The sequence below is a fragment of the Watersipora subatra genome, chromosome 1 (assembly GCF_963576615.1).
Source record: "Watersipora subatra chromosome 1, tzWatSuba1.1, whole genome shotgun sequence".
Taxonomy (NCBI): Eukaryota; Metazoa; Bryozoa; class Gymnolaemata; order Cheilostomatida; family Watersiporidae; genus Watersipora; species Watersipora subatra.
This window is the reverse complement of record NC_088708.1, coordinates 3,870,113-3,896,700: the sequence shown is the minus strand read 5'-3', so window position 1 is coordinate 3,896,700 and position 26,588 is coordinate 3,870,113. Positions and strand designations below refer to the sequence as shown.

Sequence of the window (26,588 nt, the reverse complement as noted above, 5' to 3'; positions counted from 1 at the left end):
GTCAACCTTTAAAGAAATTTCAATATATAGCATAGACTTTTGATTATTATCCAATCTTTCTATAAACATGTAGATAACTCAAGTAGAGACTGTACAAGTTAGCATTTACATGTAAAAAATTAGTGATTATGGTTATTTTTAGTGAGCTCAACACCTTCTTCTACTTCATTTATCTTATAAGTGTCTTGTTTTCTTGTATATAAAAGTTAAAAATGTATTACTCTTTTAAATATATTGAGTTTAAAACTTTAACAGCATATTTCTCAATTCATCATTTTAAATATGCAGAACAGGCCGAATATAAATCATGTCACTCCATGACCAGCAATGACAATAGTGCTCTTGGGATTACTCATCCTTGGCTTGCCAAAGAGTGAACGACTCTCAATGAAAGTAATTTTTAGCATAATATGCTAAAAAAATAGATAACTATTGTTCCTTATTTGAAACTTTCCAAAAATAGTGATGTTGAAATCATAACAATATTTAATCATTCGTGCTAACAGCTTAGTCTCACACATAATACTTTTTTCGGAATCAACCAGAAGGTTAATTTCAATTGTACTTTGTAGCAATTGCTGGAACCCTTGCTGAGTATATACTCTTTATTTTATATTTGTACATCATACTTCGGTCAGACAACTTTATCTAAAGTGTGATGACTATTCCTTTTAACATCCTGAGTATACGATGGCTGTATGGCTGTATTGGGCAGTGACATTTTCCTGCAGGTTATTAACGGGCTAATCAGCCAGAGTTACATCATTAGCTATCTTCTAGGAAGTGTAACGCAATTGCTTCAGCAAAAAAGATGCAGAGATGTTACACTAAGTTGCTAGTATTTATTGACTGTATAGCTCAGTATTACAAGAGAAATTTAAAAGAGGAAGGGTACTTTTGCGTACTCGAAGCAACCTGGACGTCACTATCATTACGTCAACAAACAATGTAGGTTTTCCTTATTCGCACTTGAAGCCATTGATTCTTTTAGCTTATATGCAGAGATAGCCTCTGGTCGTTCCTGCTTGTCATCCTTCACAGAACAGGCCTAGCATCCTTTTCCTGCCGCTCGTCATCAATGCTACCACTTCTTTGGACCTCAAAGCATCGACTTGGCCGACCTCACTCTGCCCAAAGATTTATCACCTTTTTTACGGCGAAAGCTTAAATATGAGAATAGACTTCTCTTTCTCGGAATAATGTCGGCCTGATCAGTTTTGTCTTTTTGCGAATTAAAAACCTGTATTAGTCCGGTATTGCTTTCATAACAGATTCGAATGACCTTTTCAAAAATTTCTTTGCAATGCTTAGAATCTGATAGTTCTTTAAACATATGCTGACAGGAATCATCAGTTGGTGCTTCACTGACTGCCCGCTCATAAAGAGGGCTCTCCTGATTGGACCCTTTCAAGTTTCCAACGACTATTATTGGCACCTCATCATACTCTACAAAATACGACAACATACAGGAGTAAGAACATGGCCGCTACTACTAGACACTTATAGCAATCTCTATATACTATCTTGTCTAATTATGGTCTAGTTTCTAGATCAACTAAATGGGAGTAAGTGTAGGCTGATTATCGGACGCTGGTACAGCTCAGAGGCATTGTTGTTAGATGTTAAACACCTTCCGCGCGTAATGGCATGACAGTGCGATGATTGGTCATCTTACACCTAAGGCTAGGTCAAACCCTGTTGTATTTCTGAAGCTTAACCAGGTCTTCTGTGTATATAGTAGGAGCGAAGCTTATTAGGCTGTCAAGCCCAACGCAAAATATTTTGATATTGCATAACATTTACAGATCTACTACCATTTTGGTCGCAGAATATATAACCCAACTTCACCCTTCATATTCACATGAACTCTTTCTCTCGGTCTATAAATATCTAGCAAAGATGAAATCATCTGTGTCCGGGCCTGGTAAGGTACAGCTAGGCAGAACTCACTGATTGCTAGCAGATGAGTAATGAGGTAGAAAAACAACTATAGAAGACAACTCCTGTGAGAAGTGGTGTACAGGTCATTTGCTAATAAAGTGAGTAGAGCTCAACCAAATTGCATCTGGTGCTTTGATAGTCCATCATAAAAATACATTACGTTGCTTGCAACACGGTTCTCAGGCTACAAACCTTTTCATAAGCAGCAAGCGTGTCATAAGCTTAGCTAAATTGTACAGTGATCAGGATAGATTCAGACACTCACATTTAAAGAAATACATGGATATCTGTTGTTAGCTCGTAAATTCAAAATGTTTTACTGCTTGTTAAAGACAGCAATGTTTGATAAATAAGCGGAGTAGCTGAGAATGTTTTCCAGCACGAGAGACTGGGTGCATCGATAGACTAATTGTCACAGGCATATCAGAATAATTTGTTTTCCAGTCTATGTATATATATATATCCGTCTAGAGAATGAAGCGCGATGAGTTGGCCCTATGATGTCAAGTCATCAGCATTGCTTACATGATTAGCTTAGTCTATTTAGAGAAAATGAATTCTCGGCAGGATTGTTTTTTCCACAAGATTGTTGGTCCGCTATTCTACCGACTGGCAGCTCAAGTGAAGAAATTTTTATAATTAGCAAATTTCCATAGGATTGGTCCCAAACATTAAAAATTTTATCGTCGCTTGAATAACCATTCCCCACTGAGTTTTCCATCCGCCGCGCAATCTAAACAGAATGCTAAGAGGCAGCTTATGCCAGCCAATACCCAGTGTTCCAAATAATATAATTCATTATCGGATTATCTTCATTGATTTTTCACCGCTTCAAAATTATAACTAGATGAGCTCACTTCTAGTTTGATATTTCTGCGACAGCGTAGAATGCGTAATGATCATACTTTAGTAGCAACCAAGGTCAGTTCCTTAGCAACCAAGTTCAGTTCTTTAGCAACCAAGGTCAGTTCCTTAGCAACCAATGTCAGTTCTTTAGCAACCATGGTCACTTCCTTAGCAACCAAGGTCATTACCCTTTCAATCAAATCAGTGCCCAAGCAACCATAGTCACCTCTGTGCCACATAGTTGTTAAACAACTATGGTGACTTCCTTAACAACCATTATCAGTTCTTTAACAGCCATTGAGCACTGACTAGCCTGATAGCCGACAGCTTCATTAAACAGCCTCAAGAGATGCCACTGTCTGGCTTGTAGAGTCAGCGAAGAAGCCAGAAGAAGCAGCTTCTATTAAAGTGATGGCTTAAAAATGTTTTAACTGCCTGTGAGCTCCAAATTATATATCCAAGCTATGTCACAAGTTGCCTGCATGCATTGAAGAGTTACTCTTGCAGAATGTACGTCAGCTAGTCTCAAGTTACTAACTGGTAAATATAGTGTCGAGGTTAATGGGGACTACGAAAAATAAAAAACCCGTGAAGTTGCATCAACCTTTAGTTTTTAAAATCCAACACCCTAGTTTATACGCCGTGAGACAGTTTGAGTGAAAAGATGCAACCTAAAATCAAAATATTTGGTTCCCAATGTTGGTTTACCTGAAAACAACAGTCTAGACTGGCATGATTGCTCATCCTGCCAATGGTAATGAACATGCTACGAGAAAATCTTGCAGCCAAAATGGTATCATGAATAACCATTAATAAATTACAAGATAGTCAATGTTTGTTCAGGGGATCGAGTTGCTCATCTAGAAAGCTTGAAGCTTGAGTTTTATTAGTTTAAGCTATCGTCGAATACATGTATATGTGGACACGTCTCCTCCCTTCTGCGTCATGCATAGGAGAACAATGGCTATTGAAAAATTGTGGGTGATCCCTGTTGGCCTTGAGCGCTGCCAGATCTGCATGCCATGCTGCCTCTCCTGGCTAAACTTTCTCTTTGCCCCTTTCAGTCCTAATCATTGGCCAAAAGAAACAAAAACATCTATGTGTCTCTAAATTGGTCTCTAAAGCTATCGTGCTCACCTCGTATCTTTCGCACTTGCTTCTTTATGGCGCTCACCCTGTTCATGCTATCAGAGCTTATCACGCTGTAGACTATGATAACTGCTGTCGCAGATCTGATTCTTAATTCAATCATTGCGGGAAACTCCATAGAGCCCGCTGTGTCAACAATGTTCACTGTCTTATACTTGCCATCTGCAAACAAGAAATATGCCTATAAAATACAATCTGTTTCTCTATTTTACACTGAAAATCCCCTGTTCAATGACGCGGTTAACCATTTCAAGTTGTAGCAGCAGGCGACGTTGAGAAATGTGTAAAGAATATTTGAGCTATTGTGCAGAACATTCCAGAACAATGTATTTTATATGGTTAAGGCCTTTGTTGACAATGTTGATGAGTCATTGTTGCGCTAACAGCTGATTAGAACACCGTTACTATACTGTAAATGAAGGGACATTAATATCTGAACTAACAAAAACAAATACCGATTGAGGAATTCTTTGGAAGAAGGCTTGTCCTATGGAACGAATACAATTTAGTGTACAATTGTTGCTTGGATACGCTGCATGAAAATAAATAGTTAGCCAATGGTCTCTCTAGTACTCTAAGCGTAGAGAGTGATAAGCGTTATCACTAATTGTTTGGATAGCAGTGCCGCTTATGATGTAATCGGAAGCATTTCCCTCACGTGATGCTGATTTTCTAGTGCAGAGCTATATTTGCCTACCGCCCTCTCTATGCATGTTATATATATATATATATATATACATGTATTTTATATGTACCTTATACTTAGAGTGTAAAAGCTAACCAGTAAAATATAGTTGAAAATATGAAAAAACTATTTTTAGTTCTGCTTGCACACTCCTTGGTTAATGTCGGCATCAGGTAAAACTCCGAGTTCAATTCCTACAGCTATGATACAGCCTCTCAGCTTTACCACTACAAAATAATGAATTTTTACAAAAATAATCTTTCACTGTCTAAATTCGTTTCTTGAAAAAACAAAATTGTGAATTTTTCGGAGTTATAAGAAGATGGTGGTAGTTGAACTATCCGGCTGCATTTGAGCCAACATTAAACTTGTTCTTCGAGGTTACCAAGAGACTGTTTGGCAGTCTTACTGATCAGTGACTCTCCAGCCATGTTGGATGAGGCATTATAATTACATTACTCCAATTCATTTGATGTCACGGAAAGACGTGAGACAACTGCAGTGCTCTAAGCCGTCACTAACAGCTGTATAGTAGCAAGCTAATACTACATCAATGTCTTGCAGCCTCCGAATATTGCAAACCATGGCAGATTCTTCGAAAAAACTTTTTGATTAGTCACGCGTGTGATATGGTTAGCAATGGGATCTTTGCCCTGTCGACCAATCCTACTCTCAGAGTCAATGGGATGCTCCCCTCAGAGATGCTGACACACCCTCTGGCGCTGTCTTCTTCCCCACGGAGTTGAGTTTGACTTTATTCGTCGGTTATAAATTGTAGGTCGTGTAGGGAGAGGTTGGGTGACAGCATGCTAAATTTTGTTGAGCCAGTATGCGAGCACGTGATGTCGTCAAGTCAGCACGCTTGCTTGTGAAACTTCTTGATAACAGATTCAGGTGGCTTACGATCTCTCCACACTGTTAAGTTTTTGCTACTAACTGTGATAGTTACCATGCATGTTTATTGTAATCTTTGGGATCTACTACAGTGTTGCTAGCTGCGCTGGTTTAACTTTGCCAAAACAAACATTCGCAGAAGGTATTACCAGTTTTTTAGGTTAGTTAAATTTGTTTGTTAATAGTCTGTCAAATTCAGATAAACTGAGCGGTTTCCTTGGGGAGCTGGTTAACCACCAGCAAGTCCTGTTACTGTAAGGGATGCTGACGAAATCTAAGTAATTGCACCGTAAAACAGGAGCTAGCGGAAGTGAGTTTAGTTTGGAGTACATATGAAATCTGCTATTTTCAAGCGGGTAGCTTCTTAATGAAAAGCTAGAAGTGGGCAAAAAAAGTTATTTTTTCTTGTAAGCTTTTGTCTTGGAAAACATATCCGAGTAAAAATGTCAGACTTGCTTTTCAGCATAGACTGGGTCCTACTTTCAGCATAGACTGGGTCCTACTTTCAGCATAGACTGGGTCCTACTTTCAGCATAGACTGGGTCCCATTTTCATCATAGACTGGGTCCTACTTTCAGCATAGACTGGGTCCTATTTTCAGCATAGACTGGGTCCTACTTTCAGCATAGACTGGGTCCTATTTTCAGCAAAGACTGGGTCTTATTTTCAGCATAGACTCGGTCCTATTTTCAGCATAGACTCGGTCCTATTTTCAGCATAGACTCGGTCTTATTTCCAGCATAGACTGGGTCCTATTTTCAGCATAGACTAGGTCCTATTTGCAGCATAGACTGGGTCTTATTTTCAGCATAGACCGGGTCCTATTTTCGATATAAAGCGTTCTCACAAGAGTTGGCAATATTAAGGGTGCTCAAACATGCAACACTCGTCCCCCGACCATGTTAAACTGTCCTTCACATTTGAATAATCTAAAAAGTTCCAATTCAATTTATTATAATTGATACATACTAAGAAAAGTAAGGAGCCTTCTGCTGACCTCCCTTTAACATTCTACAATAGCCTGCTCAGTAGACCTATTCTCATGCTTGTCTCATATACTTACTGTAACTCAAATACATGTTCTTACTGTAACTCATATACATGTACTTACTGTAACTCATATACATGTACTTACTGTAACTTATATACATGTAATTACTGTAACTCATATACATGTACCATACTTTCTGTAACTGAATGTGATGCATTTAGATTTTTTTACTTGCATGTAAATGTTATTGTCACTGAATTGTTTATACCTGAAACCGTAGTGTTTTGTATCACTTACTAGGCAGCTGAGCAAGCGTCATGTAGCAGTCCTCTACAGTTGGCTTGTAGCTGTTCCTGACTGTGTTGAACATGTACTGATGCGCAAGAGTTGTCTTACCAGACTTAACATCCCCGAGGAGAACGATGTTATAGTGCGTCTGTCCAGTCAGACCTTGTATGACAGCTCTCCTCATGCCGTACATGCTGCTCTATAGTCAATGCTGAGTGAATGCCTGGCCAGCGCTTTTATGCTGCCTCCTTGCCTAGAAAATCAATTGAAATACTTATATAGACACGGGTGGGGAACGATATGCGTGTATTCAGCCATGCATGCATAGAACATAGGTTACCTTTTATCAATGTATAATCAGCAAGGTTTGTGTTGATAACAATTAAAATGAATGAAGTTTGGATGATAGTGGTTATTTGAGAGTCTGGACATGTGCACGTCTGCGCTGTACAGCAGGAAAGTGAGTCAAGGTAAAAAAGTATTTGGTTGACTTGAATATTCTGTATTGCTTTTAGATTAGTGATAACATATGTCGAGTCTAGTCCCACACCCTTATGCTTGCATCATCTACCATGACAGATTAAGCATCCAAGCACAACTGAAAGAACATCGCTGGCAGTGAAGAGAGGAAGCTATCAGTATATTCATAGTTAAAAACATGCTGAAAGCTTGGCATGATTATTACTGGTATGTTGATGCAAGAATTTACTTACTCTTATTGTGATTGATAGTATGAATGCTTAAATAGACAAAGGGAAACAAATTTTGATAGGTTTTGGGAGTTATCCTATCATTGCCTATAACTTAGCCCTTGGCATTGCTATAGAATGAATTCAAAAGAACCTATTGAAGGTTCTCTGCAAAGATTACAAAGACATATTGACCACAAACAACATATAAGAGTATAATTTTAGTATAATTAGTAGAGGTAGAGGGCAGGAATTGGGGTTTACCATGTAGATAAATTGGTTCGAGAAGCAGAATTTTTTATTTTTGGAATTTAATGAGAAACATTTTTTTGTTGATGATAGCCCATAAAAAGTTATACATACATACAAGTACCTAATTATGTAAAAAATGAAACAGAGGAATGCCAGTCATATTTTATAAAAAGGTCGCTTGAGGTGAGATTTATGGTAATATTTTCTCTTGTGCTTTTCAATCATTAGACAAATAGAAAAGAGTGATGAACGATTGGAGAAGAGTGCGGTGCATGGTTAGGATTGTGTATAGCATTGTGCATGAGACGGTGATTATTGGCTTGTGAACAATCAATAGACCGACTTACGCAGCCATCTGGATTCTCATGCCTTTCACAGTATCAATAATCACCCATCTTTTTCTCTCTGTCATACTCAGGCGATGGTTAGGGTCAGGAGACGCGTTGTGTTAGGAGACATGTGAAGCCAGGGGGAACCTCGTAATGCGCTACATATTCCTTCCAGTTTTTAACTTATCAATGCAGCATGGGCTCGCGCCTTTCTAGAACCTGCAATCGACAAGAACAGAAGGAATCTAACTTTAGCAACAACTCAACTGGCTCAGGGCATGACGAGTCTCGAGACAGCAAACTTGGCCAGAGGCAGCAAAAGGAAACAGATCAGAATGGAAACATGAGAGCAGCAGACAATAGCCTCACTGAACATTGGCAGTCAGACAAAACAGCAACATGTGGAAATGAAACTTTACTTCTGCCTTTAGCGGATGACCGTATCTCTCATACAGAGGCTATAAACCTATTGGCTGAAGCTAAGTCTAGGGCCTTGTCCGACCTCACAATGGCTGGATTTGTACCAAAAGTTGACGAGATGGCAGCATTTGACTTCCCTTTTGAAAATGCAGCTTTTGAAGGTGGAGGTGTTAAAGGAATAGCGTATATCGGCGCGCTGAAGGTTGGTCAGGTCAAGTTTATTTACTTAATAATCCCTACCTGCTCTGACTGGTTATGCAACAGCTGCGCTGTAGAATAGATTGTTATTTTAGCTAGCCAACTGTAATATATTCCAGTTTGGCTGGGTGACAATAGCCAAGCGCTACTGAATCAATCTGTAACATTCATTGCTGACACAAGTTTCACATGGCACTTGCTAGTTTTTCTTCTGGTTTAGATTCTACAGCCTGAGCAGTCTATAGCCTTAGTTCCTATGATGTCTGAATAGGCATTTCTTTTTAAAGGTTTGCTCGACTGCACTTGCACGCGCTCAGTAGCCTTTTTGTATTTTAGCTTTTTATCTTCAGCCACCACTGGCCTTCTGATATCTCATGCCAGTGGCAGCCAAAGGATATACTCTGGCCGTCACTTTTAGCAGCTGATCAAAATCACTCAGCTCCCTAGAAGGATAAGCCAACAAAAGCTTGTAATCTCGGCTACGTCGGTGCCTGTATTGATTGTAGACACATGCTGTTTCTTTAGCACAATAGCTAACCTCTTGCTGTTTCCCAATGTTAGCGGTCAATATATTGAACACCTTCTGAACAACTAGCAAGTTTTTACGGGCTCATCCTGTACCCCTAGAAGGATTCCAATTACAGTCTTTTGTCCAGCACATACTAAATAGGAAGGTATGCCAAATGGACTTGAATCAAAACATTGCTTCAAAAATACAACACTAGCTAAATGAAACCTGGTAAAATCAATTTATTTCATTTTCAAGTTATCATTTCTGATAATCATGTGTTTTGCAACCACTTTTATATTTAACCACGAATCTCATGTGCAAGAGACAAGTTGTCTCGCTGAAAAGGTTTACACGCAACAGCCCACTATCAATCTAATTTACATGCAAGCCGGCCAGAGCAATACCGAATATCTGCTACTTAATATAAAAAAATTTGCTTGCAGTGCCTGGAAGATGCAGGCATTCGGATGACAAGATTTGCTGGAGTAAGCATCGGAGCCAGTGTTGCCGGTTTCATGTCCGTAGGATTCAGTGTTGATGAGTTGGTTGCCTTGTATCTGCAAGACTTGAGCATATTCATCAGAGGTACTGCTCACCGCCTTAAACATATCTGACTTATACCATGGCTTAATGCAATATGTAAATATGTAGGCTACCTATATTATTCTCTAATAACATATGTATGCACAACAGCACCGTATAATGTGATAGATTATCATGTAATGTATTTTAACGTAATGCAGTACTACACAATATATTATATTATTACATTACGTGTTACAACGCTGTATCAAACAGTATAACATGGTGCATATAAGAACAATAAATAATGACAATAATATTTATAACAGTATAATCCTGATATGGTAAGATTTCTGAGCAAGCAGATTGCCCTATCAAAAAATGCCGCTGTTTTTTTTGTGCTCGTTTCATATTTTCACAGTTCTTTGCAATTAGTCTATAATGCACAAATATCCTATTATACAAGGTTTTACAAAATCCCTTTAATTCTTAGCACTTTATGATGCACAAAGTTATGACACTAAGCTCATTTTCCCTCATCAACAACTTCTGTGTTTTAACCAAGTTTATAAACATCCTTGTATGCAAGTGCGACTAGCTGATATCATGATGATTGATGATATAATCTATATAATGATTATAATTATTATTATAATAAATTATATTATAACATAATGATCATTAGTAAACTGATATTATTTCATTTAAGATTTCCTGAGCCACTTCTGAAGCCGTAGATGAAATCTCAAACAGAATTAGAAGAGTTGAAATAAATTTTTATTGTAATTAAGTTTTGCGTAAAGATAAATACTACAAAACTTTGAAATCAAGAAAATGAGAACATCTTTACCATAGTATAGATGATAATTAGGTTGATTGAAGAGGAAAACCTATACTATCACTCTCAGAACATTAAATATGCTCTCCTTTGTAACGTACGTAACATGGTACACATGGTTACAGTTACTAGTATTGTCTGCTATTTAAATAGCCACAAAACTAGAAATCATATTACAAGAAGCAATCTATAATAATACTATGATGTGGTACTCTATCGTGTATTACCCTATGATGTCGTACTCTATAGTGTAGTACTCTATAGTGTGGTACTCTATAGTGTAGTACTCCATAGTGTGATACTCTATGGTGTGGTACTCTATGGTGTGGTACTCTATAGTGCGGTACTCTATAGTGTGATACTCTATGGTGTGGCACTCTATGGTGTGGTACTCTATAGTGTGGTACTCTATGGTGTGGTACTCTATAGTGTGGTACTTTATAGTGTGGTACTATATAGTGTGATGCTCTATGGTGCAAAACTATAATAGTGCGGTACTCTATAGTGTGGTACTCTATGGTGTGGTACTCTATAGTGTGGTACTATATAGTGTGATACTCTATGGTGCGATACTCTATAGTGTGGTACTCTATAGTGTGGTACTCTATGGTGTGGTACTCTATGGTGTGGTACTCTATAGTGTGGTACTCTATGGTGTGGTACTCTATAGTGTGGTACTCTATGGTTTGGTACTCTATAGTGTGGTACTATATAGTGTGATACTCTATAATAGTGTGGTACTCTATAGTGTGATACACTATGGTGTGGTACTCTATGGTGTGGTACTCTATAGTGTGGTACTCTATGGTGTGGTACTCTATAGTGTGGTACTTTATAGTGTGGTACTATATAGTGTGATACTTTATAGTGTGGTACTATATAGTGTGATACTCTATGGTGCAAAACTATAATAGTGCGGTACTCTATAGTGTGGTACTTTATAGTGTGGTACTATATAGTGTGATACTCTATGGTGCAAAACTATAATAGTGCGGTACTCTATAGTGTGGTACTATATAGTGTGGTACTCTATAATAGTGTGGTACTCTATAGTGTGATACACTATAATAGTGTGGTACTCTATAATAATAGTGTGGTACTCTATAGTGTGATACTCTATAGTGTGGTACTATATGGTGTGGAACTCTATAGTGTGGTATTCTATAGTGTGGTACTATATGGTGTGGTACTCTACGGTGTGGTACTCTATAGTGTGGTACTCTATAGTGTGATACTCTATGGTGCGATACTCTATAGTGCGGTACTCTATGGTGTGGAACTCTATAGTGTGGTATTCTATAGTGTGGTACTATATGGTGTGGTACTCTACGGTGTGGTACTCTATAGTGTGGTACTATATAGTGTGATACTCTATGGTGCAAAACTATAATAGTGCGGTACTCTATAGTGTGGTACTATATAGTGTGGTACTCTATAATAGTGTGGTACTCTATAGTGTGATACACTATAATAGTGTGGTACTCTATAATAATAGTGTGGTACTCTATAGTGTGATACTCTATAGTGTGGTACTATATGGTGTGGTACTCTATAGTGTGATACTCTATGGTGCGATACTCTATAGTGCGGTACTCTATGGTGTGGCACTCTATAGTGTGGTATTCTATAGTGTGGTACTATATGGTGTGGTACTCTACGGTGTGGTACTCTATAGTGTGGTACTATATAGTGTGATACTCTATGGTGCGATACTCTATAGTGTGGTACTCTATAGTGTGGTACTCTATGGTGTGGTACTCTATGGTGTGGTACTCTATAGTGTGGTACTCTATGGTGTGGTACTCTATAGTGTGGTACTCTATGGTTTGGTACTCTATAGTGTGGTACTATATAGTGTGATACTCTATGGTGCGATACTCTATAGTGTGGTACTCTATAGTGTGGTACTCTATGGTGTGGTACTCTATAGTGTGGTACTATATAGTGTGGTACTCTATGGTGTGGTACTCTATGGTGTGGTACTCTATAGTGTGGTACTATATGGTGTGGTACTATATAGTGTGATACTCTATGGTGCAAAACTATAATAGTGCGGTACTCTATAGTGTGGTACTATATAGTGTGGTACTCTATAATAGTGTGGTACTCTATAGTGTGATACTCTATGGTGTAGTACTCTATGGTGTGGTACTCTACAGTGTGGTACTCTATGGTGTGATACTCTATGATGTGGTACTATATAGTGTGATACTCTATGGTGCGATACTCTATAGTGCGGTATTCTATGGTGTGGTACTCTATGGTGTGGTACTATATAGTGTGGTACTCTATACTGCGGTACTCTATCGTGTGGCACTCTATATTGTGGTATTCTATAGTGTGGTATTATATGGTGTGGTACTCTATAGTGTGGTACTCTATAGTGTGGTACTATATGGTGTGGTACTCTATAGTGTGATACTCTATGGTGCGATACTCTATAGTGCGGTACTCTATGGTGTGGCACTCTATAGTGTGGTATTCTATAGTGTGGTACTATATGGTGTGGTACTCTACGGTGTGGTACTCTATAGTGTGGTACTATATGGTGTGGTACTCTATAGTGTGATACTCTATGGTGTGGTACTCTCTGGTGTGGTACTCTATGGTGTGATACTCTATGATGTGGTACTATATAGTGTGATACTCTATGGTGCGATACTCTATAGTGCGGTACTCTATGGTGTGGTACTCTATGGTGTGGTACTATATAGTGTGGTACTCTATACTGCGGTACTCTATGGTGTGGCACTCTATAGTGTGGTACTCTATATTGTGGTGCTATATGGTGTGGTACTCTATGGTGTGGTACTCTATAGTGTGGTACTATATGGTGTGGTACTCTATAGTGTGGTACTCTATGGTGTGGTACTATATAGTGTGATACTCTATGGTGTGGTACTATATAGTGTGATACTCTATGGTGCGATACTCTATAGTGCGGTACTCTATGGTGTGGAACTCTATAGTGTGGTATTCTATAGTGTGGTACTATATGGTGTGGTACTCTACGGTGTGGTACTCTATAGTGTGGTACTATATGGTGTGGTACTCTATAGTGTGATACTCTATGGTGTGGTACTCTCTGGTGTGGTACTCTATAGTGTGGTACAAGTTACTCTAGAGGTGCTGGTGAGCAGCTCTTCATAGACATGTGTGTCTGACCTAAAACATTGACAATACTGACTTGTAACAAGCAGAACTTAGCTAGGACTGAATCCATTGCTTGCCAGGCTCATTCATCTAGCAAATTTAATCGAAATCACTTACCCAGCTTCATATAAACAACAAAAAAGAGTTGTAGTTACATGTATAGTGATTCATAGATGTATCACCTTTGTAACTACTAAACACAAGTATTACATAACTCTCTTTGCTCCCTTTTCCTTCGGTCCTTACTGGCTTCTCTGTTTACACTAAAACACTAAGGTTAAAATAATCATCAGTGTTTAGGGCCATATAAGGCAGCACAATATGCTGCTGCCAACTTTTAACAAATCTTGCTGCTTGTAGACAGCCGATTTGAGCTGCTGTGCTTCTTGCCTCGGCTTGTTGGTACGCTCGGTCTCAACCCTGGCAAGAAATTCTATGACTGGTATGGCCGCTGTCTCGCTGTCAAGACCCAGGATCCTGATATAACCTTCCAACAAGTTAGTTTATAATTTTAACTAGAAAACACTACAGCAGTTTGCCAAATATATGGTAGCAAACTAAAGCACGAATTGTCATATGATGACACATATGCAGCGATTAGAGCACCTTCAAAATTCAACAACTGTAATATTACAGAATCAATTGTTCAGTTACAAAATCATTGTTCAGTTAGCTTCAGTCAATTCATATAGTCATAAAAGACGCATGTTTGTTTATGTAAATTCTAAAAAAGTGTTAGAGAACTCCTGTCTCATTTGATAGGTATATGAGAGATTTGGCACAGAGCTCTGTGTCATTATACTCAACATGAACACAGGTCGAGAGGAATACTGCCACCCAAAGACGACTCCAAATCTCTCTGTACGGAAAGCTATTCGTATGTCGATATCTGTGCCAGGTAGGTTCATGCAAAACAGAGCAGCCGTCACACAGGCTAAACCAATCAAAAGCCAACAAAATTCATGCATCGCTCATGAGTCGCAAATGTACAGCAACTGAAAGTTGGCCTTGTTTGCTTGCAATTGTTGCTTTGTATATACATGTATGTGCACGTATACATCAATGTGTATATAGTGCTGGCATGTATGTATGTAATTCCAGTAGTCATTGGAGCATTGCATGCAGTGACATCTGCACATCCAATGTGACTTGCCCAAATACCGGCAACAATTAACACAAGTCAGTTGCAGACAAGTGAGTTTTTGGCATAGATATATAAGTTTTTGGCATAGATATATAAGATAGGTATATATATCTATGGTTTTTGGGAACGGCAAAGATCTTTAGTTCAGTGCTCAAACTCCCCAGGTCTCAGATGAAAGACCAGTGCTTGATTAAACATAGTCACCTCACTTGGGTTAACAGAGGCAAAAGAACTATTTCTTTTATTTATATACAGGAGTTCTCGAACCCCACAGCATGCTGCATGCAAACGGAAACTCAAATATGTATATTGATGGTGGAGTAATCTGCAACTATCCTATCTATGTTTTTGATGGTAAGAAATAATAATTCAATGGACAGTAGTAAGTGTTGTAATTAAGTATTGTGAAGTTTCAGCAGATTGAGAATAGCATGTATTCTCACCAACAGCTTTGAAACCACAGCTAACAAAATCTGCATTGCTCAATATTTTCAATGTAGCTCAAACCCTATGATACAGGCTGGTGGCTATCGATGCACCCCAAGGACGCGCTGTACAGCGGCTTAGGAAAGCTAACAGGAGGTTGCTGCAGTGTGGAATCTCTTAGCACATTCTGTGACGCTGACATCAGATTTAACGGAAGAAACAGTAAAACTTTGGGGTTTACACAGGTTATTTTGTACTTTATATTTTATTGCATGACAATCATTAGCATTCTAGTTGATGCTTTGCTTGTCAGGCATCACGTCTAAATACACAGCACCTCCTGCCATACTTTATATATGTTACAATAATATATATAGATTTACATGAAGTGTGTATGTCAAATCACATCAGAAATGTTCATTCTCCTTAACAAAAATTTTTTTAGAGGTTCAGCCCTCATGCGTATTTGTAAAGGGCAACATTTTAAAGAAAGTTACATACAAATACTCGTTCGAAAACTAAGATTTGGCTTACTTTCCGCGCATTATGTGAATTGTCTTCAATCCTATATGACTGCAGTCTATTTACTTTCTTAGCAGTAATAGTAATGCCATTAGCTAATAACCAGCAGCGACATAGTATCCAGTATTGTATTACTGTATTTAGTAATGGACAGCAAAGCAAGCGTTATGTAAGACATGAAACACTGCATATGCTTGGGGCTATATTGTAGACATCTAACAGCGCTTTCTTCAATGATAGATTCGCGAAGCCAGCAGATGCAATCCCAGGCATCCACTTGTTCTCGAGACCTGACACCAAACTGTCAAGGTGAAGTTATCGATTGTATTATACGTCATACTTGTGACTTGCTGTCATGGAATACTTATAATTATCGAACAATAAACAACCTCTAAAAGAAGTTATCTCCTCACATTAAGCAATCCTTTCAACTGGTGTGAATGCTGCTCATAATGAGCAGACAAATCTTTGTAAGGTTTCTAGAAGTTAACTACATGTAGTAACTTGCCTTAAGGCAAAAACAGTACGCTTGTATACGCTGCTAACGCAAAGGGTAAACTCACTGCTAGTTGCTTCTTCAAAGTTTAGAACAAACCACCTTTGGGCTAGATCTATGTGTAACTCTACTCAGACTAGACCTATGTGTAACTCTACTCAGACTATACCTATGTGTAACTCTACTCAGACTAGACCTATGCGTAACTCTACTCAGACTAAATCTATGAGTAATTCTACTCAGACTAGACCTATGTGTAACTCTACTCAGACTAGACCTATGTGTAACTCTACTCAGACTATACCTATGTGTAACTCTACTCAGACTATACCTATGTATAACTCTACTCAGACTAGACCTATGTGTAACTCTACTCAGACTAGACCTATGTGTAACTCTACTCAGGCTATACCTATGTGTAACTCTACTCAGACTATACCTATGTATAACTCTACTCAGACTAGACCTGTGTGTAACTCTACTCAGACTAGATCTATATGTAACTCTACTCAGACTAGATCTATGTGTAACTCTACTCAGACTAGATCTATGTGTAGCTCTACTCAGGCTAGATCTATGTGTAACTCTACTCAGACTAGACATATGTATAACTCTACTCAGACTAGATCTATGTGTAACTCTACTCAGACTAGACCTATGTGTAACTCTACTCAGACTATACCTATGTGTAACTCTACTCAGACTAGACCTATGTGTAACTCTACTCAGACTAAATCTATGAGTAATTCTACTCAGACTAGATCTATGTGTAACTCTACTCAGACTATACCTATGTGTAACTCTACTCAGACTAGATCTATGAGTAATTCTACTCAGACTAGATCTATGTGTAGCTCTACTCAGACTAGATTTATGTGTTACTCTACTCAGACTAGATCTATGTGTAGCTTTACTCAGACTAGATCTATGTGTAACTCTACTCAATTTAGATTTGTGTGTAACTCTACTCAGATTAAGTCATATAAATATTAAACTGTAGAAAAAGATGGGACCTATAAAATATATTGACTGTTTCACTTGTTTTTTGTTCTAGGAAACGCATGAAGCGTCTAAGATCTTTAGACAGCGCGGCGAACGCACAGGGTCTTCAGCGTGATTCTCTTCTTAAACTTTTCAAGGTGCGTTAAACACCAGCCCTTTTTTGTCTCTCATAGCTCATAACTCTTATCTACCAGTCGTAACTTTCTCATTGTTCCTGTACTAAAAACTAGACTCATGTCAATATCAACATTTGGTGAGTTTCCGATTCACCAAATGCGGTACTTGTGCTTGCAGGTACTGCAGCAGTGCTCAAATGATGATGGCTATGTAAGATCTACCTCATTCTCTGATGCCCTTTTACAGGTAAGAGTTGCACTATACTCGCTGGTCTAGCCAGGGAGATAAAAAATGCTTAAAGCTATCCGCAGCATCTTATCGACTACATACAAGCAGCTGGTGCCACAGCGAACTAGTTGACCTGTACCTATTCTAGTTGTTAGATTAATCCATGAGCTGTAGTGATGAATGAGTGTCATACACCGTCGTGATGGCATATCAGAGCGGGTCAGTGAACTATCTGAGCGACTCTGACGATCTAAAGGCACTCAAATAGATGATTTTAAGCACACTCCCTCAACTGAGCATCTTATTTAAAATAGCACTTATTTTAAAGACACCAAACTCGCAAATCTACTTTTGAACAACATTTTTTCTATCTTGTACCGTTTTATATTAACAGAGGTTTAGTCACAGCTTTGGGAATGCCGAAATGCCTTTTTTAAACACAAACTTACATAAAACTTGAGTAGATTTCATCTGAAAGTACTGGTACTTTTTTATCATTTGCAATTATTTTTTGTTTGAGGTGATCTGACTGCCAGGACGTTTTAAGATTAAATTTGACAAAACTTGATCGCGCTTAAAAAGCTCACAAGAAAGATATGTGTAAAATGGTGTCAATATTTACTGTTATTGTTGCTATAGTTGGTATCGGCTATTGTGTTCAAGTTGCAGCGTTACACGTCTCTATTTTGTCAATTTCTTTGCTACTATAGACGTGATAATTGCACTTTCACTTGAGCTGAGCGTTTGAAGTTCGATCAAGTTTTATCAATTTTAATCTTGAAGCATCCTGGCGCTCGAATCACTTTGAACATCAAAAACAATCGCCAATGATAGGAAAATACCGATATTTTCTGATAGAATCTACAAAGGTTTTTAAAAAGTTTATCATTAACTCGCCTCTATGCATTTTGCTTGGCAGCTGATCATAACAGCTCCCTAAACTCGCAGTATGCAGTCACTGGAGTGGTAGTTGATTAGCTTCTCTACCTCAACTGAGGCATGCAGCACTCACGTGAAGAATATCCTGTAGGTGCGCTGTCAAACTTTGCTGCCATCCTTATCTGTTAGTGTGATTTGTTTGAGGTCATTAAATAAGCAAAGGGCATGTCAGCGTCTATCATGCTCCCACCTAAATCTTTCTACATGTATATACAGTGAATGTTGTCATAACACTGTGCGTTGTATGCCCCGAGCATGGTTACCTTGGTTTTTCATTACTAATAAATACTGTTCATTTTATTCATTAGGTATGACTAAAACAATAAGTTTGTTATTTAAAAACAACTATATGAGAAACTACTAGAACATGCAAAGATTAATTAGTTTATTTTAAAACTTGCTCAGTTTATTCCTCATCTCAGCTCAGCCAATGCTAATGCCTGGGAGGTTCATATCCCAATCATTAGCATTGGCAGGATGGGCTGTGATAAGTTGTATTATATATTGTGGCTAATTAATAAAGGGAGTTGAAGTTGAGCAATAGCTACATTGAGCCTTTCTACGCGCCATCATGACAGCAAAGAGCTCAACTAAAAAACAGAGGCTATGTAACTAATGAGTACATACAATGCTGTGCAGATTATAGCAACCACCTTGTTCTTTGTTCATTGAGAGATTTCTTATCTCAGCTTAGCTCTATGTGCATAAATCTACGCATCTATTTAAAGCTCTTTTCGTCCAATTAAATAAAGGATTTTTTGTTCTTTGACTGCAAATAGTTACAAGCTAAACTGAACTCTAATCCCAAAACTTAGAGTGAACTTAAAGTGAACTTACAGTGAACTTAGAGTGAACTAAGTGTGAATTTAGAGTGAACTTGTCAACCGTTGCATATCTCGAAAACGATTTATCGAAATATAGCGATATCTCAATATCTCTGAATCTGTATTTAAACTCTGTAGCCCATTAATATATTGTAAAAGATAGCCATTTAAATAATATGGAGTTATCTGTTCAACGCGTCTCACATTAGATACAAAGAAGGCATTGGTAGCCTCAGGTATAGAACATGATGTGTTCTCCAAGGTTATCTATTACAGGTGACTAGTCCATTCAGACATATGTATGGTAGGTTAATATATGGTATGTAGTATGTACTGTATTTTATGGTTTTTATTCAGTGAGTAAACCTTGTTATTTTAATCTTCTTACAGAATGATCTCACTGATGATGACATAGCGATACTGTTCGGTAAAGAGATGACTGCAAAAACTCTGCTGCTGAAACTACCGACATCAACAACAGAGTCAACTTTGGTAAGAAATAAACAGTTGTTATACAAGAAATATCACTGTCACTTGTGGATATGTCAGAGTTGTCGGGCTGTCGAGAAGTTATATTTCCTGTCTCCGCCCCTTCTTTCTTCCCTTTTGCAAAATTCTGTGCTGTCGAGTAAGGTTATAAGAGTAGAAAAAATTTTCTGACTTGTTGGACCATAGGATTACATTAGCACTTTGACTTGTTGGACAATAGGATTACATAAGTGCTTTTGCATGGCACTAAGCTGCATTCAATGAGGCGAAAGAATGGGCATAGGTTTTATCCACAAACCATTTCCAGTTTACCGTAAAATTGTTTGAATGGTAGAAGTATTTTTGCTCTCTATGTGACAGATAAGTCCAAGAGAGTTAGATGACTACTTTATCAGTCATGGACTGCATATGTATAGGCTACTCGAGGAGGCCATGATAGCCAGTGAAAATATTAGTAGCCTCACATCGTTCTGGCAACGACTTCAAAAGAATGTGACTCGGGCTGCTCGTCGTAGCTTCATCAAGGTAACTGTAGCTCATTTAATCTACCCAGACCATATTTGCTTCACTAGGAAAGCCTTTTAAAGGTTTTAAGTGAAAAGAGCTAGCTTTGTAGTGAAGTAGGAGGGCACAACTCCTGCGTATATTTTTGGTTAATACTAGACTTATATTGAGTTCTCTCATCAGAGACAAAAATCAAGCCTAATATAGGTATTTATATAAATCTATAATCTATTAATTTGTAATATGGAAAAAATGAAAGACGGAAGTTTTAGAAAAAAAGCAGAAAGTTTCTTGATCACTCAAAGTAAAAACATCAGCATTATTTGCGTTGCAGAGATTACAGCAGTTTGTAACATGAATTTGAAAAACAAAGAAGACAGTATGCGCTGGGACATTTGGTCATTGTAGCCTTTTTGTTTTCATAGCATGAGGATCTGACTCGGACGGTCAACATAAACACAGACTACGTTGAATTCCTAGATTTTGAAATATGCACTGAAGACAAGATATTTTTAATGCAGGTGAGAAAGGTGATGTTTAGGGTTCTGTGAGCTCTAGGCCCAGTGTTTATGCTAATCTTCAATATGAGTGACTATGTTTAAAGCTCTGACAAGGATTTCAACTTTATAAGTAAAAACTTGACTTTATTAACCTCATTACCATATATACAGTCTACTTATCTGTAACAGTTGTATATGTAATGATACTGTTTACACAAAACTAATTATAGTCATTTAACAATTTGAAATGATGTTCTCTGGAGGAAGCAGGGTGACTGTATAAAACTTTGAAGTACATGTACTAAAGTGATTGTATAGTATTGTAATGATTTATTGTATCTAACTAATCATATTACAATATATTATTTAGCTAATAGCCTTCTAGAAAATACAAAAGCTAACAATTCTCAACATCATTGTATAATAGATAGGACGGGTTCTATACTTGAGTTGTAGTGTTATCCAGGTTTTTTAATTGTTCCTTAAGCTGGTCAACACCTTGGTTATCTTGTCATCTCTTGTATGGGCACCTTGGTTACCTTGTCATCTCTTGTATGGGCACCTTGGTTACCTTGTCATCTCTTGTATGGGCACCTTCAACACTCTTTATTATTACTGAGTTTAGCTTCTATATATACAAATTGATGGATTTTCTTTTGCACTAGAATATTCTGAAATATTCTAGTGTTTTTTCATTGATAAATTGTATTGATCTGTTTGATTTATCACATATCTTCAAAATTTAACAGGAAGTTGTAGTTGAACAACACCGATATTTGTGACCAATCACATCAGTGATACATCTCAAAACTACGATTGTTTACAAAACTGTTACATACTTAAATTGAAAGATACATGTATTCATGTTTGGTTGCCTCTTATTCCTGACTTGTACATCTTTACAGCAAGGATACAAATACACGCTTACATATCTCCAGTCTTACATGCAACAACATAAAAACAATAATCCGGACGCATCAGAACCAGCATCTCACCAGGCTGAGCGGAGCTCACCTGATGCTGATCATGAGAGTGACAAAGATACAGCAGTATTCTACATAGATTGTGACTAGCCGCACTACATCGCACTCTCTATTTTCATGCCAGATAAAAATTTCTTAGTCACCAACTAAATATTGTAAAAGATCAACATAAATTTATTAGAATATAAGCTAAGCAAGTGAAGTAGACTATTTATTACAATACAGTGAGAATAGCTTTAGATTTTGAATTCCTTATGCAATAAATATGCATTGACTGAGAGGCAAATATAGCCCTCCTAAGATGTCTGTAAAATGTGAATAACTTCGAGGTAGCTAATCTATTGGCGATATTTATTGTAGATTTATAAGCTCTTGAGTGTAAAGCAATGGAATCACTTTACTCAGGTGATCATACTTTGTGTTATTATAATTGATTAGGCTAATGCTATTACTGTTATATTTGACTTGGAGGCAACTCTTTTCTAGCTATGAAATAAAAATCAATATCTTGCCATAACCAATGCACAGGCAAACATAAACATACAAACTTATACATTCTGATATATGCTTTGTATCTTGACATCTCTGTGGATAGGAACAAATATAATTGTTACAAGAATTCAATGTATTTCATTCAATTTGTTTTGCAACTCAAAAACTGAAATAAAAACACTTATATATATAGTTTTGAAGCCAATATATTATATAAAGTTACATGAAAGACCGAATAAATAATGTAATGTTTAATAAAAAGAAGTTTTCTTTTCACATTGCCTTTACAGTTAAGATAGGCAATTGAGCTATCATCTTCGTGATACTAGAGACAGACAGGGAGCTAGTAGAGGTGGTGATACTATAGAGACAGACAGTGAGTAGGTAGAGGTGGTGATACTATAGAGACAGACAGTGAGTAGGTAGAGGTGGTGATACTGAAGACAGACAGTGAGTTGGTAGAGGTGGTGATACTGGAGACAGAGAGTGAGTAGATAGAGGTAGTGATGCTGGAGACAGATAGTAAGTAGGTAGAGGTGGTGATACTGAAGACAGACAGTGAGTAGATAGAGGTGGTAATACTAGAGACAGACAGTGAGTAGGTAGAGGTGGTGATACTAGAGACAGACAGTGAGTTGGTAGAGTTGGTGATACTAGAGCCAGACAGTGAGTCGGTAGAGGTGGTGATACTGGAGACAGACAGTGAGTAGGTAGAGGTGGTGATACTAGAGACAGAGAGTGAGTAGATAGAGGTAGTGTTGCTGGAGACAGACAGTAAGTAGGTAGAGGTGGTGATACTGAAGACAGACAGTGAGTAGATAGAGGTGGTAATGCTAGAGTCAGACAGTGAGTAGGTAGAGGTGGTGATACTAGAGACAGACAGTGAGTTGGTAGAGTTGGTGATACTAGAGCCAGACAGTGAGTTGGTAGAGGTGGTGATACTGAAGACAGACAGTGAGTAGGTAGAGGTGGTGATACTAGAGACAGACAGTGAGTTGGTAGAGTTGGTGATACTAGAGCCAGACAGTGAGTCGGTAGAGGTGGTGATACTAGAGACAGACAGTGAGTAGGTAGAGGTGGTGATACTGAAGACAGACAGTGAGTAGGTAGAGGTGGTGATACTGGAGACAGACAGTGAGTAGGTAGAGGTGGTGATACTAGAGACAGACAGTGAGTTGGTAGAGATGGTGATACTAGAGACAGACAGTGAGTAGGTAGAGGTGGGGATACTAGAGCCAGACAGTGAGTCGGTAGAGGTGGTGATACTAGAGACAGACAGTGAGTAGGTAGAGGTGGTGATACTGAAGACAGACAGTGAGTTGGTAGAGGTGGTGATACTGGAGACAGACAGTGAGTAGGTAGAGGTGGTGATACTAGAGACAGACAGTGAGTTGGTAGAGATGGTGATACTAGAGACAGACAGTGAGTAGGTAGAGGTGGGGATACTGAAGACAGACAGTGAGTTGGTAGAGGTGCTACTTTAACTTAGACCATGTGAACTTTAAATTAACATAACTTATTTACATATGCATATATCTTTATATTTGTCAAGTTTTAGCCTTTGATTATATCAATGAGCAACTTTAAACTTTCTTGCCTTGACACAATTTTTACAATAAATATCAGATAGCTTTATAGACCTGTTTAAGAGATAAATCTAAAATGTAAACTCATATATTAACTACTGTTTGCTGCCTTTATTCTAAAGAAAGCAGTTGCTTTCTTTATTTTTCTCACTTCTACTTATACTTATTCTTTTGGAATCCATCATTTTATAACTAAAAAGGAAAATATGAAGCACTGTTTAACATTGTTCGAGCACCACATAACCAAAGTATCTGAAGGAGATCTGCCATGATATCCTTATCCATATCCATAGCTTGCCATATCAATATCCTACATATCCATTGATTTACAATGTTAAATACAACTCCAGATGTCATATGTTAGGTTTAACTCTGTATATCGAGACTAACAATAGCTCAAATTTTGTGTCAAAAAGCTGGTATGTAGAAATGAATGTAAGTTGAGATCCGCCAGCATAGGCTATAATAACTACGATATTGAAGTGTTGAGCAATGCTTGAGTGATGCGCCGGCCCTGAGCTTCTGATCTCACCAGAAACAGAAGAAAACTAAACCATATATGTTTCTACATATAAAATAGCTAAAGGGGAAGAAGGACCTGAGAAAGAAGCACCATCATCAAAAAGTGAGTCACATTCCTACTAAAAAGCAATCGTAGTAGCCTACTACGATTACTGCTAAATATCATTACTGACTTACTAGAAATAAGGGAAGGTCAGGGTGAAAGTTGTGACAGCATTGGTTCCATTGATGCTCTATCTACTGATATTAGGTTAGTGAGAAGTAAAATGCAATGTAAATAAAACATTATTAGAGTTAAGTTAATGTTTAAGATAATATCAAATTTTAGTATTACAATTCTTGGCCTTAGACTCTTATTAGATATCTAGCCAGTCTATGTACAAGGAAACAATGTTATCATATATCAGCAGTTGCAAGCTAATGCTATGCTAATGCTATGGACTTGACCTAAATGTGACCTTATTCTATTCCTCGGCTTAAATACAACCTTAGACTCTAGTGAAATAGACCTGACTCTGAATTTATTGAATCCTCAATTAGTGCATAGACGTGAACGTTTGTTAGTCGATTGGCGTGGTTGTAAGAAACTGGGCTATCATACCAAAATATTTGTTGTTCTATTGGAGTGGTTGTAAGAAACTGGGCTATAGTACCAAATATGAAGTTTTCAGAGATCAAACGACTGGTACCAGCTTCCCTGTGCCTCTTCTTTGGGATTATCTGTCCTTGCCGTAGGAAAGACTTGAGTGGCCGACCTTGTAAAGTGACTGCTCCCTCACCAAGAGCTCAGAATTGAGTGGCTAACATGTGATGCTTAATATGTTACTAGTTTGTAAATCGAAATATAAGAAGGTTTGTAAGCACCTTATGCTCTGACAATCTAAAACTGCAAGAGCTCTCCACCAGCTGCCTGTAGAAGGAAAAAACTATGTAATAAATATAACCTTTCCGTAAGATTGCTCATACACCTAAATATTATATAGGATATAGTCTTTGTAGGTAGATAGTCTTATTTTGCTGGCTCAACCTCAGCAAGGTTTTTATATTTTGGTACACAAAGAGAAATGTTTATGAGAAATAAATCTTTATCCTTTAATTGCTGCAACATAAGTATTTGAGAGCTTCTCAACTTTGTTGCTCCGTTACCTACATGTATATTCTCTATGAGAAGAGAATAAAAACTTAATAATCCTCACTATGTTACTGGCTATTGCATAATAACTAGATTTTTCTACAGTTCTACTCCTACCGGTGACAGGTTGGTAGGGGGATTGATTATAATCTTCTCTATAAATTATTTCAACAATAACGCTCACAGGCTTTCTTTATGTCAACCGCCAGCATCAGAAACTGATTTGAACCAAGCCTGTAAATTAAACTACACATTCATATGGTAGCAGATTAGATCTGGCAATCCTTAATAAAGGCCATTCTAAACATATACATTTGACCTTAATTATTGGAGGCCAGGCTTTAGTCTTCGTCACAGCGTGTTCTGATTTATTACATTATAGTCTGTCAGCAACATTATTTGAGTGTATGAAAAGGGTTGATAAGTTATAAATAGTTAAAGATAGCTAGAGAAGGTATCAATTGCTATCCAAAATAAAAGTTCAGTGTATTTGTACAAGTGCTTGTGAAAAGTTATTATTACTTCACAAAAGCATTCGGTAGCCATAAGAAGTATGAGATGATAAAGCACTGGGAATAGAATCAATTTAGAGAGTATTACTGTTGGAGACACTGGAAGCATTGAACCAATAGAACTGAAATCAATAGCGATGCTTATTCTTGTACAAGAAGCCTAAACTGAAGATTGTAATAACATCAGAGTATTCCGCGTGTACAATTAATAAATTGTATTGGTTTACGACCACTTTAGTAGGCATCTGACTAACAACACCCTAGAATTATTGTTTAGCGCTAATAAAAAAACAGAAAGCCTGAGGAACTAGTATCTAATTGTAGACCCTATTATTGTTTTTTGTTTTTGCTTCTATAAAAGATGGAGACAATCAAACCGCTATCAGGGCTTCTGAGATATTAAAACTGCTTTGAGTGATGAACGGACAAATGTAAAATTACTTGTCTGTAGGCTAATTTGCATC

At 37.7% G+C, this 26,588-nt stretch overlaps 2 protein-coding genes across 2 annotated transcripts; one reads left to right on the top strand and one right to left on the bottom strand.

Moving 5' to 3' along the window:
- Positions 1-837: 837 nt before the first annotated feature.
- On the bottom strand, positions 838-6,954 carry LOC137409328 (ras-related protein Rap-2b-like). The gene is made up of 3 exons (XM_068095556.1): positions 6,804-6,954; positions 3,925-4,098; positions 838-1,446 (listed from the first exon to the last, which is right to left on the bottom strand). Exons 1-3 carry the CDS (start codon positions 6,874-6,876, stop codon positions 1,100-1,102), a joined length of 594 nt encoding a protein of 197 aa, XP_067951657.1. The 5' UTR covers positions 6,877-6,954; the 3' UTR covers positions 838-1,099.
- Positions 6,955-8,260: 1,306 nt separating this feature from the next.
- Positions 8,261-21,970, top strand: LOC137390377 (uncharacterized). The gene is made up of 13 exons (XM_068076732.1): positions 8,261-8,686; positions 9,637-9,778; positions 14,067-14,203; positions 14,469-14,604; positions 15,106-15,204; positions 15,370-15,521; positions 16,010-16,107; positions 17,349-17,433; positions 17,591-17,659; positions 19,795-19,896; positions 20,254-20,418; positions 20,823-20,918; positions 21,803-21,970. The coding sequence occupies exons 1-13, from the start codon at positions 8,261-8,263 to the stop codon at positions 21,968-21,970; spliced, it is 1,875 nt and encodes a 624-aa protein (XP_067932833.1).
- The last annotated feature ends 4,618 nt before the right edge of the window (positions 21,971-26,588 follow it).